Source organism: Temnothorax nylanderi, unplaced genomic scaffold (assembly GCF_030848795.1).
Source record: "Temnothorax nylanderi isolate EJ_2023f unplaced genomic scaffold, tnyl_v1.0 TNYL_tig0582_pilon, whole genome shotgun sequence".
In the NCBI taxonomy this organism is placed as follows: domain Eukaryota; kingdom Metazoa; phylum Arthropoda; class Insecta; order Hymenoptera; family Formicidae; genus Temnothorax; species Temnothorax nylanderi.
In genome coordinates this window covers 57,501-78,974 of record NW_027249644.1, presented here as the reverse complement: position 1 = coordinate 78,974, position 21,474 = coordinate 57,501, and the positions used below count along the sequence as shown (strand labels likewise).

Genomic DNA, 21,474 nt, shown 5'->3' with positions numbered 1-21,474 from the left:
AACGTTAAAATAAACATTTTCAAACATTAAAAAAATGTCTTTTTAAACGTTTTTTTAACATTAAAAAAACACTTTCTTAAACGTTAAAATAAACGTTTTTAAACACTAAAAAAATGTCTTTTTAAACGTTAAAATAAACATTTTTTAAACATTAAAAAAACATTTTTCTTAAACGTTAAAATAAACGTTTTTAAACATTAAAAAAATGTTTTTTTAAATGTTAAAATAAATATTTTTTCAATGAAAAAAAGATCTGTTAACCCATGATTTTTAACATTTTTAAAAATGTTTTCAAAAATGTTTTCCAAATGTTTTTAAAAATGTTTTCCAAATGTTTTTAAAAATATTTTTAAAAACATTTCTTTGCTGATTGGGATATGGACCATGTAGTCTGAATTCCCAAAGTCAATATCAATTTGACATTGCGTCAATTGTAAAACCCCACTTGTACTACTAAGGTGACCCTTTTTCAATTCATAAAAAGGTTAAATTTAAAATGAAAAAAAAGTGTGCAAATTAGAAACTTGCACATTGCTTCCTCATCATTACAGATCGCTACCATTGCTCCTATTTTATTTCGCTCATAAAGCTCTATGAGGAAGCCAAACTAATAAATACTAATAATTATGCATCAAATAAAATACAAGCTTCCTCATAAGAGGAACTTTGTGAGCGAAATAAAATAGGAGCAATGGTAGCGATCTGTAATGATGAGGAAGCAATGTGCAAGTTTCTAATTTGCACACTTTTTTGTAACTATTAAATGGCCAGTCAGGTCGACTTACAAAATTCTTTCTTTGAATTATTTACTGGCGAAGATAAGTTCATATTGTTGTTACTTTTTATCATTTTCAATTTTAAGAATTAGAAAAAGATAAAAAGTAAGTTAAATCGAAATTAAAATTATGCAAAATTATTGATATAGAAATAGACATTAACCCTAGCTTCCCCTTTCCTGTAACCCCAGTAAAATTCTCCAGTTTACTATTTCGAGAATTTTCGATTAAGAGGTTGACAGCTATGCACATTACAAGTTTAGACCGTCGTGAAGATATAGCGCTACTGGTCCGGTTCAGTCGCTCACAAATCGTTGAGTATTATAAAAATAAAATTTTGCTGGGGTGTACATAACCCGACTGTGGGAAACACATCCCATAATTTTTCCAAAAGTACATTTTTGTTTTGCTTATTTTTAGGTTTATATTGAAGTATATGCATAGAAAATAATATATAAATATATTAATATTAACGAATTTTGTAAAAAAAAATGATGCAAACGAGAAGCAAGACGCGTAGCGCGACTGAAATTCAGCAATTGCTACGATCAACACAAAATGACGAATCGGAAATTGTTGATGACTCCAGCGATTCCTAACAAGATTTCGAAGAAGCTGTTTCTGATAATAAGTCAGAAGAGGATGCAGAGCTCGAAATAGAAACTTTATCTTTAAGACGACAATTTGACACATTCCGCAACCTGCATCGCTCTCTATTATATGCATGGCGTGTGTTGCAAAATAAATATTAATTTATCGTTCGAAATGTATTCATAATAATAAAACATCAGTGCCACACCTAGATAAAACGTGTTCACGAATTTCTTTTCTGCCATAAGCACCGTATCTGTATAATGTTTCTTGATAATTTTCTCATTATCTATGTTCAATTTGCAATATTAATGTTTTCTTAACATGTAAAATGCTTAAATTTACTACTTTATGTCTCTTCTTTTGATAACTATAGTGTTCGTTCAAAGCAATTGAATTATAACAGAAGTTTTATACGGCATTTCACGCAGTGTGCGAAAAGTAAGAAGTGCAAAATTAGCAACATTGACCCCTTGTAGGTTTTCCCTTAAAATTAGAATCTGTAATTCGCAAATTTTTCCTTGTTATTTTTAAATATGTTCTTTCAGAATCTGCAAAAAATTTGAATTATCTATGTTACAAAAAAAGTTACAATTTTTTTTCAAATAAGTGTAAAATTCACGATTTTTAAATGTAACTTTTCTTTACAAGCAAATATTTTAAAAACTACTGTCTTTTTCATATTTTTCTATGCATAGGCATATTCTTTGATGTCGGGGAGATCGATGGAAAAAAAATGACTTAAAATCAGTTGATTTTTTCTTATATTTTTAGTTAAATATTCGACGTGGGGTGGTCTCTACGCCAGTGTGGAAAGCCCGTATAAATTTGGAAGTGTGGAAAGCTAGCGTTAATATAAAATCGCAAATATGCATCCACGCACACACGTACGCACATATGTGTGCTCATACACAGTAGGGGAGACCGGGGCTAAACCGCCAACGGGGTTGAACCGCCAAATCAAATATCTCGGAACCTGTATATTGTGCGAACTCGCTATTAACATTGTAAACGCTGCTTATGGTACCCATGTGACCAACGGAGTTTCGGCAGGTTACCTGCCGTGTTATGATTTTTACGAGGGCAAACGTGTTTTCGGAAGGTGAAAGTGAAATTTTCTGCGCGTGGAAATATTGTAATATCTGCAATAATGTTTGCTCTCCAAATCTCGAGGTACGTGATTATAAAGAGTAATGCATGCTGAACACGAATCCAGTGTAGTTTTTTCATTATCGTTGATGTCTAATATTTCGTGGGCGATCAAACCTGAAACTTATGTTTGGGGCTTATCCGCCAGTAAGCACCCGGGGCTGGTCCGCCAGTCTCGTCACTGTGGCGCGCCGGGCGCACGACTTCAGCTCACGGCGATTTCAGGTTAGGTTTCTCTCGAGCGTGATTCTGTCTTCCCTTGCACGTGCGTCAGTTTGTGTAGGAGGGAAATGGTACGCACGTATCGTCGCAAAACGGGTGTTTTGGCCGACCGAAAAGATGGCGGACCGTTGTTTTCGAGATCGCTCACGCTCACGGCACGTCGGCGAGGTACGGCGAGGCACGGCACGGCTCTGAGATCCCGCGATTTCCGCGCGAGAGTTGACATGCCGCGCGCGCTGTAGATCGTCCCGACTCCCGGCCGCGGTAAATCGTCGTTGTTGGTCGTTGTGTCAGTGACAGTCGCGCGTGCGACCGCATCGTCCAGCGTTCGCCGCATCGTCTCGGCGTCATTGTCGCCGCCGTTGTAGTGGTGGTGGTGTCGGTGGTGGTCATCGTCGTCGTCGTCGTCGTCGTCGTCGTCGTCGTGGTCATCGTCGTCGTCGTCGTCGTCGTCGTCGTCGTCGTGGTGGTCGTGGCCGTTGTCGTCGTGGTGGTCGTGGCCGTCGTCGTCGTGGTGGTCGTGGCCGTCGTCGTCGTGGTGGTCATGGCCGTCGTCGTCGTCGTCGTCGTCGGCGCGTCGAGGAATCGGCGCGAGGACGCCGTCGAGTCGGTAAAATGGTCGCGCTCCACCGCAAGCTTTTCTAACCCCCCTGTCGCTATTTATCGCTCCCCTGCGAGAAACGCGGCTTGGTTAGGTTGCTCGAGGGTCCGCGCTGATCCTATGGCACCGGAACGCCCGCGCCGTCACGCGTGTTCCCCGTGGTTGCCCGCGTTGACAATGTGACGTGCCGTTGGGGAGTTTACGATTTGGTTAACCTCTGTATTCACGTGCCTAAATTGTTTTATGGAATAGGTAAAACAATTATTTTTTAATAATGTTTTGCATAAAAATTTTAAATAAATTTATATATTTTTTTCTTAAAAAACAATTATTAAAATGTATCCTATCATTTTTCAGGATTAGATGTACGTATATGTATTGAAAATGCAGTGTGGCGGATTAGCCCCGGGGGGGTGGCGGTTCAACCCCGGCATTTTTGAGATTTCAATTTTTCCACCGTTGTCGTTTTTGCTCTATACCGGTTAAACAAAGCAACATAGATAAAAATTTCCTATATAAATTTTGTAGCTAAAGGTTCACTCTTTACAGTGGTATACCACATTTAACTATGTATGAATATTTATTGCATATCCCCATGGGGTTTACAAGGCGTTTTGTTTTTGCGAGGAACGTACCCAAACCTCTACAAGCGAACTCGAAGACTTAAACATAAACAAATAAAAAAATAAAAAAATAAAAAAACAAATAAAAAAAAACAAATAAAAATAATCTTCTTTGTCTTCTTTCTCTTCCTCTCTTGCGTCGGTACCCCTCCATGGCCTTCCTCCCGTTCGTCCCATCCTCATTTGCTCCAATCCTTCTTCCCTCCCGCCTCCTTTTCCTCGTCCGACTCCATCAGCAATTTCTTTTCCAAATCCTTGGAAATTTCCTCTTCCTCTGATCTCCCCGATCTCTTCCTTAGCCTGCCTTCCATTTTCTCCTCTCTCTCCTCTCTCTCCTTATCTCTCCTTTCCACCGACTTATCTTCGTCTATCTTCACTCCTAATCTGTTTCCAGCCTTTCTCCTCGCCTCTATCACCCGCCATTTCTCCTCTTCATCCTTCAGCTTCACCAGAAGCGTTATCCATGCTCCTCTTTGACCCACTATACACACATCTCTCACCGTAACCCTTATCCTTAGTCCTTCCGCAAACACCTCCTTCACCTTCTCCCAGTTCGAGCCCTTGTCCCCCCATACCTCCTTCTCCGCCCTTATTATAACATTTCTTTTCCTTTGCTCCTCTTCACTGCTCTCACCCACCCCCGCCCACCATTTTTTCCTTACCCCCACTCCCTCCTCGTTGTCTTCCCTCTTCCTTTTACCTCCATTTTGCTCCATTCTTTCTATCTTCCTCTCCATTCTCCTTACTTTCTCCTCAAGCTCCTCTATCCTCCCCTCCTTCTTTTTCTTTTCCTCTTTCTTCTCCTTCACCATCTTCCTTACCTTCTCCTCTAGCTCCTCTATTCTCTCCTCCTTCCTTCTCTCCACTTCTCTCTTTTCCTTCTCCACCTTCTTTAGTTTCTTCTCCATAATCCTTTCCATCGCCTCCGCTATTATTCTTCCTTCTTCCTCCATCCTAATTAGTCCTGGGTAATCTGTAATAAATTAATTTCATCACCTCCTCTTTCTTCCTCTTTCCTCCTCACTCTCTCCCCTACTCTCCCTCTCCCTCACTTCGTTCCTTCTTCTATCTCCTCCAACCCCCCTTTTCCTCTCCTTCTTTCCCCCTCTAGTTCCATCATCCATTCCTCACCTCCTCCGTCCTCATCTAACACCCATCCCACCGCTTCCTGCCAGCTTCCATCTCCTGATTCCCATCTCCTACATTCCTCCCACACATGCTCCCATGATTCCTCCCTGTACTCACATAACCTACATTTCTTTTTCTCTTCCGTTTCCCAATATTTGCTCTCTCTCATCTCATTTCCTAATCTATATCTCGCCACCCTGTTCCATCTGCTCTCTCCCCATCCTTTCTTCAAATACCCCGGAATACCCTCTCCTTTTACCATCTTGTACCATCTGTTATACTCCGCTCCCTCGATTCTTACCCATCTCTCTCTTCTTTGTACTTCCTTGTCCCCTCCGAACAGTTTGTGGAACCATTCTTCTTCGTCTTGTCTCAATCTTTCCAGTTCCTTCAATTCCACACCTCTGTCTTCAAAAAACTTTCCTCTTTCTCTCTCCCAGTTTGATCTTGCTTTCCCTTCTTTCTCCTTCCCCTTCACCTCCTCCCAACATAGCCTTGCCAATTCACTTCCTCTACCCTCCTCTAGTTTTCTCTCGAATCTCCAAGCTCTCATCCCTGCCCTCCCTCTCAGCTTATCCCTTTGTGTCTCCTCCCTAACGAGATACCATGGCGTTCTCCCATCCACTCCCAATACCCATCTGATATACCTTTCTTCCAATCTTTCCATTCCTTCCCTTTCTTTCCATCCCCATATTTCCGCTCCATATCCCATTACTGTCCACACCAGCCTATCAAATAGCCACAATCTTTTTCCCCAGTCTCTCCCAAATCTCCTCTTCCCTATCCCCCCATATCTTCCCCATCACTGCCGCCGCCTTCTTGATCCTTTCCCTTCCCTGCGCTTCTTGTCCTCCATTCCTTTGGAACATGTACCCTAAATATCGAAATTCCTTCACCTCTCCTAATTCTTTTCCTTCCCACCTCCATCTTCTCTTACTGTCCCTCCCTCCTCCTTTCCTGAATCTCATTATCTTTGTTTTCCCCACATTCAGTTCCAATCTCTTCCTACTTAGATAACCTTCCATTCTTTCCAACATGCTCCTCATTTGGTCCTCGTCCTCCGCCAAAAGCACTATATCATCCGCGTACGCCAAAGTATAAACCCTCCTACCTCCTAACACCACTCCTCCCCATTTAACCTTACCCATTTCCTGTTCCATATCCGCCAGTAACACGTTAAACAACAATGGACTCAATGGGCACCCTTGCCTTACTCCTCTTCCCGTCCAAAACTCTTCTCCCATTCCGTCTCTTACCCTTACCCTACTTTTCGTCTCGCTTAACAACTCCTCCGTTCTCCTCACCAGCCCTTCTCTTACTCCCCTTTCTCTCATTGCTTTTATTAGAACTCCTCTATCTACCGAATCAAACGCCGCCTTAAGGTCCACGAAACACACTATCAGTTTCCCCCCCTTCTTTTCTAACCTTCTGTTCACCAAGTAGTTCAACACATAAATGTTATTTATTGTTCCCATCCCCCTTCTGAAACCTGTCTGGTTCTGTGGTACTATTCCCTTCTCCTCTGTCTCCTCTCTTAACCTCTCCGCCAGAATAGCCGTATACACCTTGTATAACGACGGCATTATTGTCACACCTCTATACTCCTCCGCTCTTTTTCCTTCTCCTTTCTTTACAATTGGCGCAATTATTCCCTCTTTCCAGTTTTCCGGCCATCCCCCTCCCTTCCATACCCTATTAATATATTTCCATGCCCAACTCTCCAGCTCCTTCCCCCCTCGCTTCCAGACCTCGCCTGGTATCCCATCCCTTCCCATAGCTTTTCCGTCCTTTAACCTCTTTACCGCTCTCCTCATTTCTTCTAGACTAATCTCCTCTTCCTCTTCTCCCTCCTTTTCCTCCCTATTTCCTTCTTTCCCCATCCTCACCTTCCCTTCCACTCCTCCCAGAAGTTTCATAAAATGCTCTTTCCATTTCTCTTCTTCTATTCCTTCCTCAATCCCCCTCCTCTTTTTCCTCTCCTTATTTACTATCTCCCATACTTCCGCCTCCCTCCTTGCTCCCTCTGCCTTTCTCTCCCATCTCTGATTCTCTTCTTCCTTCTTCCTCTTACACATCTCCCTAAACTCCTTCCTCTTTTCTTTGTACGCGCTACCCTCCCCTCTTCTTTTCCTCCACGTCCTTAATTTTCTTCTTGCCTCTTTCTTCGCCTCTCTACATTCTTTATCCCACCATCCTACCTTCCCCCTCTTTCCTCCCATCTCCTCCTCCACCCCTTTTATTGCCTCCTTTATTCTTGCCTCCATTTCTTCCCATTCCTTGTTCACATCATCCACCTTTTCCTCCATCGCTCCTATTCTTTCCATGAACCTCTTTGCTCCTTCCTCGTTCCATATCCCCCTGTTTCCCTTCTTCCCCCTCCTTCTCCCATCTCCCTCTTTCCCCCTCCTTAAGGCTATTTCCAAGGGGTGATGATCCGAGTCCACTCTGTCCCCCACTGTCATACTCTCTACCTTCTCTCTTACTTCTCCTTCTCCTATCACATAGTCGATCACCGTGTCTCCTCTTCCCCCCGTGAAAGTAAACTCCCCCTCCTCATCTCCTCTCACATTTCCATTGAAGATTTCCCATCCTCTCTCTTCTATGCTATTTATCAGCCGCCTTCCCTCTCTGTCTATCTTTTTATCCTTTGATCTTCTTCCCCCTCCGCGCTGTCCTGCCCCCTCCTCCTCTTCTATCCCTCCGCCTTCTTGGCCGGTCCTTGCATTGAAGTCTCCTCCAATTATCGTAAACCTTCCTTCTTCCTTCTTCTCCATTATCAGTCCCAGCTCCTGTAGTATTTCTTCCATCTCCTCTTTCTTTGCGTAGACCCCAACGATACTCCAGTTCTCATTACCTATCCTAACCTTTCCTTCTATCAGCCCCTCCCTGTCTATTTCTATTTCCGTTCCCTTCTCTTTTAACTCCTTTCTTATACCCATTATCATCCCTCCTATCGCTCTCCCTTTTTTATTCCTTTTCCTTGCCAATTGCACTCCCCATTCATACCCTTTTGGCAGCCTTCCCCTTATTCTTTCCCAGCCCTTTTCCCCTATCCACGTCTCTACCATGACTAGGACGTCCTGTTTCTTCAGCCCTTCCCAGAACTCCTTATCTTTATTTTCCAGACCTGCTACATTCCAGAACACGATTCTCCATTCTGCTTTATTTCCCCCCTCTCCCTCTCTTCCCACCTCCGCCTTTCCCCTCCCGACTTCCACCCCTCCAGCTTCTCCTCCTCCTATTCCCCCGTCTCCATTCCTACTCCTCCCCCTCCTAATCTGCCTCCCTCCTCTTTTTTTCCTCCTCCGCTCTCCCTTCTTACCCTTCCCCTTTCATCCTTTAATACCCCCTCTTCTACGTCCCATCTCCACCATACATTTTCCAATCTTATTCTACCTGCCTTAATCCACGCCCTCCTTCCCTTCCACCCCTCTCTTCTCACTATCTCTCTCAATATCCAATCCGTCCTTCTTTCTTCCCAAGACAAGTCCTCCGTGATTCTCTCCCTACGTCCCACCAAACTCCTCTTTTTTTCCATTATCTCCCATTTTTGCTCCTCATTTTCCAACTTCAACAGCACCATTTCCCTTCCTTTTTCCCTATCCCCCCCTATTTTCCTCACCTCTAATACCTTTACTTTGGCTTTCATTCCCTCCAGTAGCTTTTCCACCTCTTGTCTTCTCCCTCCCTCCTTCACTTCTAACCCCCTTATCACTACATTTCTTCTTCTCTCCTCCTTCTCCTTCTTCTCCAACTTTCTCTCTATCTCTCTCATCCTCTCCACCACTCCCTCATTTTCGTTTCCTGACTCCCCTTCTCTCTCCTCCTTCCTCTCTCCCATTTTCTCCTTCCATCTTTTATCTCTTTCCTCCACCTTCTCCTCTAGCTTCTTTACTCTCTCCTCCAGCGCTTCTCTCTGTTTCTTCCATCTTTCCTCCCTTCTCAACATCTCATCCTTCAGTCCCTTGATTTCATTCTTTATTTCCTCTTTGTCTTTTTTCCTTTCCTTCTCTTGTTCTTCCATTTTCCTTAAGATCTCCTTAAACATCTCTTCTGCCTCCATATTTCCTTCCCCTTCTTCTCCTTTTTTGATCTTCGCTGGCGGTGATCTATAGACCCTCCTTGTTTCTTTGAACCTTCCTAGGATCTCTTCCTCTGCTCTCGCCTTCGCTTCCTCCTCTTCTCTTTTCCTTTTCTGAAAGTAATCTAAGACCGACCCTAGGCTATCCGTTCTCCCTCTCAGTTTTCCAAGCTCTTCCGCCTTTGTTGGTCTGCCCCTTGCCTTCCTCTCCCCCTCGCCCTCTCCCTTCTTTTCTTTGCCTTCTTGCTGTTCACTCTCTATTCTTACTTCCTTCTCTTGCTCCATCCGCCGCTTCTACCTTGAATTGACCCTCCTATTCGTTATCTCTCCTATTCTTCTCTCCCTCTACCTATTCTATACTCTATGCTCTGCCGTGTCTTAGTTTTCCCGTCCAGTCGCCCCTCTACACCCACTTGCGTACGTTCGTGCCTTGCCGCGCGCGCGCTCGCTGCCGCACGTGGCTCGGCTCCCCCACCGCGACACCCCTCTACTCTCGCTATTGCTCGTGCCTAACCTGCCTTTGGCCTTGCCACTTTTCTACCCTTAGTTCCCCTTTACCTGTTACTCCACCACTCTCCCCTTTCGTCTCCTTGCTCTCCTGCCTCCACGCCTTCTCGCTCCTTCACGCTTTCCCTCCTCTGCCTCCTTGTACTCTCAAATCCCTTCGCTTTCCTCACGCACACTTTCGCACCTGTCACCTCGGTCACTCCGGAAACGGAAGTCCTTACCACATTTAACTAAAATTATTTATTTTTTTGTTAAAAATCGGCACCGAAAAAAAACTGGCGGTTGAGCCCCGGTCTCCCCTACACATACAGGTTGAGCTAACAAGAATTTCTCTACTCCATTTTTTGTAACTAATTGATTTGTATAAAATATAATATCATTTGTTATTAAGTTATTAAGAAATATAGGTATAATTGTGGTAAATTATATTACGATATTACTTTATTTCCTTTATTAATGTAACTTTTCAAAAATTTTAAATAGCAATAGGAGGCAAGTAACATATCATTTTGAAGATTTTTTACAGCTATATCTTTTACTTTTTTAATTTGAGCAAGTATGTTTCAAAAAATCATATTTGGAAGTTTTATTGTTAGATATTAGAGTCTAAAAATTCGCAATTTATAGAAAAATTTATTTTAACAAATGTTTGAGACATGTTTCACCAGTTTCCATATAATAATAAAGTCTTTGTTTAAAATTATTGCGGACATTTTCAATCATTTCTGATGTTATTCTTTCATTTACTATTTTTTGACATGACTTCCATATAGAACTCGGCGTTGTAACATAAATTTTATTTTGCAAAATAAAGAAAGGAAAATAATTTAATAGGGAAAAATAAAATAATTTTGTCAACCACTCAATTGGATCTTTTTCAAAAAATAATGAATGACATAGATCAATGCCGAAAATGTTTCAAAATGTCTGCAACAACTTTAAATAGAAGTTTTACTATTGTATGGAGATTAGTGGAGGATATTTCGAACATCTATAAAAATAAATTTTTCTGTCAATTGTGAAGTTTCAGTTTTTAATATATATTTTATATAAGATTTTCAAATGCAATTTCTCGAGAAATATTTATCCAAATTTTAAAAAAACAAGATATAATTGTAAAGAAAATTAAAAGACTTTTAAAACGACATATTACTTGATTCCTACTATGTCATTTAAGATTTTCGAAAGAGTAGCTACCCTCATTAAGGAAATGAAACAATGGTTAAATTTATCACAATTATACATTCCCCTTAAAAGAAAACATTAACATGTTTCAGCATATTTCACAGTCGATTACAAAAAAAAACGAGGTAGAAAGGACAATAGGTCAAATAGGCCAATTTTGATCTATACTAAATGAAAATCGCAATTAAAATAGCGCAATTTTGTCAAAATCTGAACAAAAACTCGAGAATATATTAGGTGTACATAAAAGTTTTAGTCTTTTTCTTCATCGCTCTAATATCATTGTTTAAACTTCAAATAAATTCCCGCCTTTCTACGTTTTTGAAGAGGACAATGAATAATCGCCATGTGTCATATATGTCATAATTTAATGATAAATATACCTGGTAAAACAATAGTGAACACGATAAGCGACGAAAAGCTATATATTCGATATTGCATACGGTGAATTCCAACAAGAAAACAATGTCACATAAAGCATGCAAATCAATTTTCTTTTCTTGGTGAAGATGTTATAGTGGATAACTATTATCCAACAGAAAATTGATGCACAATTCAAAGTTTTTCTTATGGAAACTAGGTTGTGATAATAATATGGCCTTATTTATTCATTATTGTGACAAAGAGTCACCGGAACAATTTATCATTATATAAATCACTTTTGGTTATTTTTCGGATGTTTTGTTGTAAGTAGGTTTTTTTGTTTCAAAAGAAGTTTGTATTCTAATTTTATAACTAGGTACATTGTCACCTCGGATTGCAAGAAATTCGATTCTTATACTTTTATGGTTTAAAAAAACAGAACTATTTTTATCACTGGCTTTTTTACACTGGGCACAATTAAACTATGAGGTTTTAATTACAATCTCTATTCATCTATTGGAATCATAGGATTGACATATTCTCGCCACCGAACGACGAATAGGTTTGTGACGTCTTTTTAACCAGGAACGTAAATTGTGTAAATTTTAATTATAACGTTTTTATAATATACAAGGTGTACCTAATATGCGGACCATTGCTCGTGGGCAGATTTGGTGCGTAAAAGTGAATCGAAAAGTCCTTTACTGTTTTGTAAGTTTCTCAATAATATGAGAAATTAATTAGGGGAGAGTTGGCAATTACCGAGCCCCTAAGAACCGAAGCGTATATCTAAGCTCAGAAATGCTTCAAAAAAAACAAACTGTGCAGTTTTAGATAGGTCATTTATTTGGCTATCCATATATCATAGCAATAATCTTGAAAGTTAAACACAAACTGAAATATTAATAATTTTCCAAAAAATGAGAAAACGCGGTATTATCAAACTGGTCTGATAATATCGTGACCAGGTCTGATAAAATCGTGCCCAGTTTAATAAAGCCGTACCTATAAAAATTACTCTGGCTTCAGCCAGTGACATGAAGTAGAACACAATAACAAAATGTTTTTTTTATATTTATGCATTAATATCGTCTAGTAGGTACCTACATATAAAAATAAGTGAATGCGTTAACAAATAACGATCATTATAAATTCAAATCAAAACTTAAGCAACGATCTTTTCTGTAAGCACCTTACATTGTAAACTAAACCTTGGTAACTCTTAACACACAGTTATCGTTATACCTATGAGTATTATACCTTGGGCGCAAAATTATCAAACTCAATCATTTCACTTTACAACCTTAAAATATATAGGAAAAAAACGCGTGTTTCTAAAATCACTTTGCAACCTAATTTTATAGTGTTTTAGCCTATCAAATCCGTCAAATTTATTTCTCTAATGTAAATATTATATTACTCACCTCTTATCGAAACTACCAGCAAAATGGCAACGAGCAAGCAGAGAAGCTTCCAGAGCGCACTGTGTTTACATAGACGGCCGGAACGCATTGACGGCGCATGCGGGTGGGGTATTTCGTGTTACTCTATGATATTAACATCATTGTAGGTGCGTAATACAAATAGTTATTGAGATAAACAATGGCGCGGAATTGTCAACCGCGCGGTAATTGCCAACTCTCCCCTAATAAAAATACGCGAATCAGGACGCGTCTGTGCGATTCGGCGAGAAGGAGCAGCCCAATGTTTATGTTGCTAGGCGCGCGCGGCGAGGCATTGGGAAGAGCGCTATATTAATAATAAAAGCTCTACATGAGTGACATTCGTGTATAGCTATTATTATTTATAAAACGCTCCTCCAATATTTCTCCATGTGAGTATATCGCAACGTAAACGCTGCTCCTTCTCATCGAATCGCGCGGACGCACACTGTAATTTGCTTATCTTTACCCAAACAGTACGCATGTCCAAAAACGGGACATAAGACGTCTAAAAGACATCTTTAGGCATCTTTTAGACGTCTTACGAAAAAAGACGTCTAAAAGACCCCTTATGGCCCGATTTTGGACATAGTGCTGTCTGGGTATTAATTAATTTCTCATTAATTATTAAGAAACTTACAAAACGGACTTTTTGATTCAGTTTGACGCTCTATCTGCCCACTAAAAGTTGTCTGCTTATTACCTGACATCCAGTATATGTATTAAAATTCAGCAAAATATGTTCAATAGAAAAATTTGTATAACAATAAAGGGTTAACATTACTTTTCAAAATTTTGAAACTTTCCCGTGTGGAAAATTGTTAAGGCAACCTTAATAAGCTTCGGGGCCTTTAAGGGCTTAAACGTGGGTTCCCTAATAAGGATTTCCACATTATTGCCAGGCTAGGTCCCAGTAGGGCGATATCAGTTTTGGGTACCTCAATTAATGTGTGGCCTGAATAAGGAAACCCAATAAGGGCCTTGGTGGGACTTGATCAAGGTAGCGATTATTAAAATAGAGATTATATTTATTTTAAAACCTAGTCGGGATTTCGATAGAAAAGAAACATCAGGGCGTAAATAAATTGAAAACTCTTCAAGGTTATTTCGATCAACGTAAAACAATTTTAATTCTTCATACATTAAAAAAATTTTTAAAAACATCCCAGGTAGCACACATGGTCTTATTGACGTCAATTTAAGGTCATATTTCGTCCACGACGTCATATGTCCTTTGTATGACGTGTATTTGGCGTCCTATTGTGGACGAAAGTATGACATCATGAAAAGGACATGAATTAGACGTCATTTTAAGACCAAATTTGGTACACGACAATTTTATTTTCATTTTTTGAGTTTTTCTTAATTAAAACAGACCTATACAGCATAGAAGCTTGCAAGACATTGCAGGAACGTTATAAGTTGCAATGTAATGTTGTAGAGACAATTGCAACATTTCGTTGAAATATTAGAACAACATTGCAGAAATATTATAAGAATAATTGAAAATATAGTACTATAACTTACTCCGTGAACATATATGCACACACATACATAAAGAATAGATTTTTTTTTAGATTTATGTTTCTTTAAATTTGATTCCTAATTATTTTTTAACTTTGATTCAATTCATTAAATAAATTTTTGATTTTGTCAGGTAGCGTCTTTAGGCGTTATCATGCATGTTGTTAACGTTATTATATTAATATTATATTATGTTAAATATACAAATTTCATATTAATAATTATTGTACATTAATTGTAATTGCGTTATTATTTTTAATATTTACCGGTTATTATCATTACACGATTTTTGAACACTTTAAAGATATGTTATATAGGAGTATAAGCAACAAGGAAGCGTCAGAATCAAAGGATCACCACTAGTCCGTTCGATCATCGATGTCAAGCGACGTAGGTGCGGTACTGACTCGGATGGATGACCGCGCGGCTGTATGCACACACGACATATATATAATAAATGTATTTTCTTTTTTTTTGTTTTTCTAAAATTTTTAATTCACAAAAGTATAACGGCATATACATACCTTTAAATGACTCATATTTATGTCATTTTTAAAGCATTTTTAAAATTATTATGAACTTCTTAGGGGAATATAAGAGATTTCATAAGGCAATTATCAAGGCCCTGATTATTTAGCCTCTAAGGGCCCTCAGTGAAAAAGCGTGACCGGCCTTAAAGGGTTCTTATTGGGCTTCCACATTAGAGCCCAAACAAAGTTAGGGAAAATTAACAGGGGCCTTATCAAAGCCCTAACGCAATTTCTACACGGGTTTTTATCACCGAATAAAAGATTATTTTTTACAAATTCAACCATATATAACAAAGTTATATTTCGAAAAATTACTTTTGAGAATTAATATATGTAAAATCCTCTACATACACACGCTAATTGTGCTCATTCATGCCCTCGATTCTTCACGCAACACGTTCTGTTTGCACATCTTTCCGTAATAGAAGATTAAAAAATGTAAAAAAAAATGACGTTAAGTACAAGAGTTGTTGTCAATTAAATCTTTATGTAATCTTAAATGTTTCAACATTTTATACTTTTACACACTATAATAGTAAATAAATCCTTTCATTATTTGTATAAAAGATTTCTCTTATAAAAGCGGTTTGAAACCCTATATAAAGTTGGCCGAATCGCGTTTGCAATTGTTGCCGTGTTATTGCGAACGTGATTGATCGTCTCGATTCAGTAGATTGATCGAGTGTACAAATGTTTTTTGCATAGATAATAACAAATAAAAAACATCAAAAAGCGCGCGCTATAATCTAGTTCGCTCTTAAAGAAGGTATATAAAGAGATTGTTTACTCTTATAGGTTGTATTATACGTGAATCTTTGCTTTTTCTCGTAAAGACTATTACTTCTGTTTTCGCTGCGTTTAGTGTTATTTTCCATTTATCATAATATTTCTGTAACATATCGATGTGTATCTGTATCTGCTTGGCTGCAACTATAGCGCTACCCACACAGCACGATATATTGCAGTAACATTGCAGAAACATTGTCATATTGCAGTTACCGTGAAATGTTGCAGATACATTGCAGCAATGTTACCAGTAAAATGTTGCGAGTAAAACATTGCTGCAATATATTAAACGCAACATTTTAGCAATATTAAAATTGAAATATTGTAACAATATTTCTGAAAAATCCATACATTATTTACCAAGTCTATTAATTTTAGAATGACGTAAAACGGTAGTAAGAGTATAACAAAATATATTTTATTTATTTAATTACATATCTGTTACATGTCTTATTGGAATTACATAATCTGTATAAACCTAATTGTGTGATTCTCAACATTTTTCTGGCTATAAAAAATACAAGCCATCGAGATAACGCGTAACTGATGTCATTACGGACTATGTAAATATTTAAAAGTTTCGATGAACATGGTTGTTTATATAATTCCTTTAATATCTGACATTTACGTCCTATAACATAAATATCATTTCCTTCTGTTTGTATCATATTTAAAGCTACAATGATGGAATTATCTTTTAGCAGAAAACAATTATTTTGCCTATCATCACAATTCAAGTAAAATAAATCAGTCTTGAGCATTTTGTACTGTATATTATTAATATACATTTCATATTATGACCTTATAAATAGAGTGAATACGTTTATATCATTATATCACATGTCCTGCGTTTTCTTATCGTTTTATTGTTCTATTCGGGAATCATTGTGTTTTCACTTTAAATCTTTGAATTACTTTTGTCAATAGCAGAGCAATATTATTAGAAAATATTTCGGCAACATTGCTACAAAATATGTGAAACATTGTCAGAAATATTGTTGCAACATTGCCCAAGATTGCTGCAATATTATATTGGGGCGGACATAGATCGATTGCTGCAACATTGCAACAATATTGCATGCAATATTGCAAACTTGCCGTGCAATACTGCTGCGATGTTGCTGCAATATATCGTGCTGTGTGGGTAAAGGAGTGTGCGTACGACGTATCATCCGCAAACATCGCTAAATTGGTTTTCTCAAATCTATCTATATCGTTTAAATATATCGTAACCAATGGTGGACCAAGTACCGAGCCTTGTGGTACTCCTGCTCTCACATCTCTTTCTGTAGAGTAAGTATTATTTATTCTTACTTGCAACTTTCTGTTTCTTAGATACGAGTATATTAGTTTGATAATATAAATAGCCCGGGAAAAAAAGATTATATATAATTATATATAAATATATATAATTATTGTTCGCGAAATCGCTGATAATTCCCGGCGATGGAAGCGGGATGAGAAGGACGCGCGTGGAGAGTGTTAACGAATTAATCCTTTATTTTTTGTGTAACTCAGACCACAGTCTGAGCCGTCTTTAATACGTCAAAAAGATACAATCTGACCTGAGAATCCGTGAGCGGTGTAGAATTGAGAAGTCTGTGAATGTTTGAAGATGAGCAAGATCAATTATATTAATTGTCTTGGTGTGGTGAGTGGCCCGTGAGCCGGTGAGACACGTGGCGGTCGGCACTCGCGCACGTGTGAGCCTGAGTAGTCGTGTTGATGCACCAGAGTTGATGAGCGGTCTCTTCACACGTTAGTAAAGCTTCTCGGCAGCTTCAATCACTGCAATGGGCACTGTAATACAGTTCTACTAGCGAAACGCACAGCGTGGTCGTCGTACGTCTGATTACAGCGCGGATATGTTTTCACACTGGCGCGAGGGAGAAGTTCGCGATGAGCGCGCCCGTGCTTGCGCAAGCTGCCGCGTCGATCCGGCCTCTCGATACCCGATCGATGCTGCCATCTGATGAGATGGCGCAACGTGATAACGTAATCTCGAACATTCCGCCCGCCATCAGCAACCTTGTTGATGATTCCTTACTCTTGATCCTTTATCCTGATGAAATGGGTAATATGGCAAGCTTGGCAATTGGCCGGGTGAGCGTCGTGGTGGCCGTCTTGAGGGTAACCACCCTAGTAAGTCCATCCTTTCCGGGGTGCAAAGCCGTTACTCTGGCGAGTGGCCATTTGCACGGTGGAGAGCGTTCCTCGGTGATCAGTACGATAGAGCCCACCTTGATGTTGTTGTTAGGATGATGCCACTTGGATATTGCCTGCTGGCGTTGCAGATAATGCGCCGACCATTGCGCCCAAAATTGTTGAACATGCTGCTGGATGAGCTGCCACCGAGACAGTCGCGAGGTTGCCAGGTCGATCAGAGATGGCTCGGGTATGGTAGTGAGTGGACCTCCAATGAGAAAATGACCTGGGGTGAGCGCTGAGACGTCTTCAGGGTCGTCGCTCAACGGTTCCAAAGGCCTTGAGTTGAGAATGGCTTCTATTTGCGTAAGCAACGTTGTTAGTTCTTCCGTCGTGAGTAGAGTCTCCCCGATGGTCCGTCTCAAATGAAACTTCACGGACTTTACAACCGCCTCCCACTTGCCCCCCATGTGTGGAGCACCTGGTGGGTTGAACTCCCATTTCGTGCCGTCAAGTTGCAAGACTTGAGCAATCCGTTGATGTTCTTGAGCGCCTTGGACGAACATTTTCTTGAGCGCGGCGTCTGCTCCAATGAAAGTTGTCCCGCAGTCCGAGTACATGGTCTGAGCAATTCCCCTTCTCGCTGCAAATCTTCGGAAGGCTGCTATGAATCCTTCTGATGAGTAGTCACTGACTACTTCGAGGTGAATTGCGGAGGTGGAAAAGCAGACGAACATACAGATCCATCCCTTGTATGTTTTCGCACCTCGTCCCTTCCATGTCTTGATGGTGAGCGGTCCGGCATAGTCGACTCCTGTATGAGCAAACGGACGTGACGGCGTAACCCGAGAGAGAGGTAGTTGGCCCATCAGTTGATGAGCACGGATCCCCCTCTGCCGAGCACACACGACACACCGTAAGATATGAGACTTCACCGGAGCCCGTCCGCCGATGATCCAATATTGGTGCCTGACATGAGCCAATGTCAGCTGTGTTCCTCCATGTAGAGTACGCAAATGGGCGTGGGCGATGATTAAAGTTGAGAACCGTGAGTGGCGAGGTAGAATCGCCTGATGTTTGTTGTCTTGAGCTAGTGCTGATTGGTTGAGGCGGCCGCCAACTCGGATAACCCCTTGAGCGTCTATGTACGCAGTCAATCGACCGAATGCGTGAGTAGGTGGTAGTCTCGAATTGGCCGTGAGCATCTTGATCTCATGCGTGAAGTATGCCGCTTGAGTAGCCTTGATCCAGAATAGTCTGGCCTTCTCCAAAGCTGAGTGCAAGTCCAGTGACTTGGCTCGGCGCTTTCTCAAGAGAGAGATAAACCTGAAACAGAGAGCTGTTACTTTCAATAATTTATTGAGGGTTGAGTACCTATATATGAGGTCCCAGTGGTATTCCGACTGAGATGCCGCTGCATGTAGCGCAATGCCAGGACGGGCCTCACTGCAGCTCAACTCGTCCGACAGCGCGGGTTGTGATGGCCATGCTTCAGGTGTGAGTATCCACGGTGGTCCCGTCCACCATAATGAGTGGCTTTGAAGTTGAGAAGTAGTCAATCCTCGTGATGCGCAATCGGCTGGATTGGATGTACCAAGTACGTATCTCCAGTGTGCTTTTGCAGTGAGATCTTGAATCTGAGAAACTCGGTTTCTCACAAAATCCTTCCAGCGCGATGCATGAGATTTGATCCACGTGAGTGTCACAACAGAGTCCGTCCACAGGTGAATTGCTGTAACGTTCAACTTCAAGGTGGCTTGAACGTATCGCATGAGCCTTGAGAGCAGCAGTGCTGCGGAGAGTTTAAGTCTCGGGATGGTGAGCCGTTTGAGCGGTGCTACCTTAGTTTTGGAGCACACCAATGAAATCGTGGCGCCGTTTAAACCGCGGACGGTGATATATACGACTGCAGCCATTGCTAGTTGAGAAGCATCAGAAAAGCCGTGAAATTCCACTGACGAGGTATTCCATGTGTTATACCATCGGGGTATTGAGAGCTTGATCAAGCTTGTGAGTTCTTTTCTGATGATGAGCCACCGTGATGAGAGCTGGGATGGCAGTGGTTCATCCCATCGGAGCTTATGAAGCCACAGCTCCTGCAAGAGCATCTTCGCCTTGATCACTACTGGTGATGCAAAGCCTAGTGGATCGAATATCTGAGCCACTTCAGACAAAACGAGGCGTTTGGTGAACTGATTGGTATGCGATGAGATCCTTGTTGAGAATGTGAATGAATCTTCGTGAGGAAGCCAGTTTAATCCGAGGATTTTGGTTGTGCAATCGTCAAATGCAATTTGTGAGCCCTGGTCCTTTTCTGCTTGAACCGCAGTGAGCACGTCTTGATGAGTCGCGTGCCACTTTGATAATGGAAAACCGCCCGCCATGCACAAATTCTTCAGTTGCACTGCAATTTCCTTTACCTGCTGAACTGTGTCGGCGCCTCCAAAAGTGTCGTCAACATATCGACCCTCAGTGAGTGGCGGCACTGCAAGGGGAAACTTATGGCCTTCATCCTTCACCAGTTGCAGCAGTGTTCGCACTGCTAAGAACGGGGCACCCTTGGTACCATACGTGACCGTTGTTAGATAATTTTCCACTTCCTTGAGTTGTTTGTCTATCCAGAGAACCCGTTGTAAATTCCAGTCATCCTTATGTACGTTGATTTGCCTGTACATTTTGGTGATGTCAGTGGCCACTAAATGCCGAAATTGTCGAATCCAGAGCAAAACGTCTGTGACGTCTAAATGCAACTTGGCTCCCGTATACATGAGATCATTAAGTGAGCGACCGGAAGTAGATGCACTCGAGCCATTAAATACCACACGTAATTTTGTGGTTGCACTGTCTGGTTTGAGCACGCCGTGATGTGGCAAGTAATATTGCGCGTGCTGGCTGGAAACGGGTGAAGCCTCCGTCATGTGATTGAGCTCTCGATATTCTGTCATGAACTGGTGATAAAGGCGTCGATAGTTGTCATCTCGTGCGAATCTTCTTAGTAGGCCCTGCAGGCATCGATGCGCAGTGTGAGTATCAGGTGATGATTTTAACGGAAGTCGAACCGTGTATCGACCTGTTGAGTCCCGCGAAACAGTGCTCTTGTAATATTCTTCACATCTTTGCTCGTCAGGCGTAAGATCATGAGTATTACTTGCAGGCACTTCTTCTTGTGTCCAGAATTTCGCCAGCAACTCGTCGAGAGCATCTTCTCTCTCCTGAATCGAGGCATGGTGCACTGCAGCAGATGCCGATGATGATGTGTCGACAGGTCCGAGAACGAGCCATCCAAAAATTGAGAGCTGCGCAATTGGCATCAATGGATCTTGTTTGATGATGTTGGGCTTGATGATCTGCCCATATGAATCAGCTCCAATGATGATATCCACTGGCCGTGGTGTGAGAAAGTCTGGATCGGCCAAGATTAACTTGGTGAGGTGCGGCCATTCCTGTGGTGCAGCGTTGAATGATGGCAAGATGTTGGTTAACGTCTGCAGAATGTGAGCTTGAATGATGACGTCTGATCTTGAGTGAAGTGAGCGGAGCTGGAGTGAGGCAACTCCTCGAGTTTGAGTTGACTTTTCGCCCCCAATTCCAGTAATGATGATGACAGAATGATGACGAGGAATGTTGAGCTGACGAATGAGTGATTCAGAGACGAAGGTGAGTTCTGAACCTGAATCGATGAGAAGCCGTACGCGCTGAGTAGTCACAAATGAATTTATCTGAGCCAGGGCCGTAGCTAATAATGTTGAGTGTGATGAGCGGGCCAAAGAGGAGTGAGCGACGATTGCACCATCTTCCTATTGAGCTGACGCAGCTGAGCT

The 21,474-nt window shown here is 41.1% G+C and overlaps 3 protein-coding genes across 3 annotated transcripts in view; all 3 read right to left on the bottom strand.

The window, feature by feature from the left end:
• Positions 1–3,900: 3,900 nt before the first annotated feature.
• Positions 3,901–8,292, bottom strand: LOC139784080 (uncharacterized). Its single transcript, XM_071723240.1, has 2 exons — positions 5,116–8,292; positions 3,901–4,994 (listed from the first exon to the last, which is right to left on the bottom strand). Exon 1 carries the CDS (start codon positions 8,156–8,158, stop codon positions 5,822–5,824), a length of 2,337 nt encoding a protein of 778 aa, XP_071579341.1. The 5' UTR covers positions 8,159–8,292; the 3' UTR covers positions 3,901–4,994; positions 5,116–5,821.
• Positions 3,901–11,973, bottom strand: LOC139784081 (uncharacterized). Its single transcript, XM_071723243.1, has 2 exons — positions 9,730–11,973; positions 3,901–4,935 (listed from the first exon to the last, which is right to left on the bottom strand). Exon 2 carries the CDS (start codon positions 4,913–4,915, stop codon positions 4,142–4,144), a length of 774 nt encoding a protein of 257 aa, XP_071579344.1. The 5' UTR covers positions 4,916–4,935; positions 9,730–11,973; the 3' UTR covers positions 3,901–4,141.
• Positions 11,974–17,565: 5,592 nt separating this feature from the next.
• The window catches only part of LOC139784083 (uncharacterized), a 5,253-nt gene continuing 1,344 nt past the window's right edge, over positions 17,566–21,474 (bottom strand). The window contains exon 2 of the mRNA XM_071723246.1: positions 17,566–21,323. Coding sequence (XP_071579347.1) covers positions 17,566–21,323 — 3,758 coding nt within the window. The remainder of the gene's footprint in view (positions 21,324–21,474) is intronic.

Excerpts from the sequence above, each read along its gene's own strand:
- LOC139784081 (XM_071723243.1), bottom strand. The coding sequence starts at position 4,915 with ATGGAGGAAGAAGGAAGAATAATAGCGGAGGCGATGGAAAGGATTATG.
- LOC139784080 (XM_071723240.1), bottom strand. The coding sequence starts at position 8,158 with ATGGTAGAGACGTGGATAGGGGAAAAGGGCTGGGAAAGAATAAGGGGA.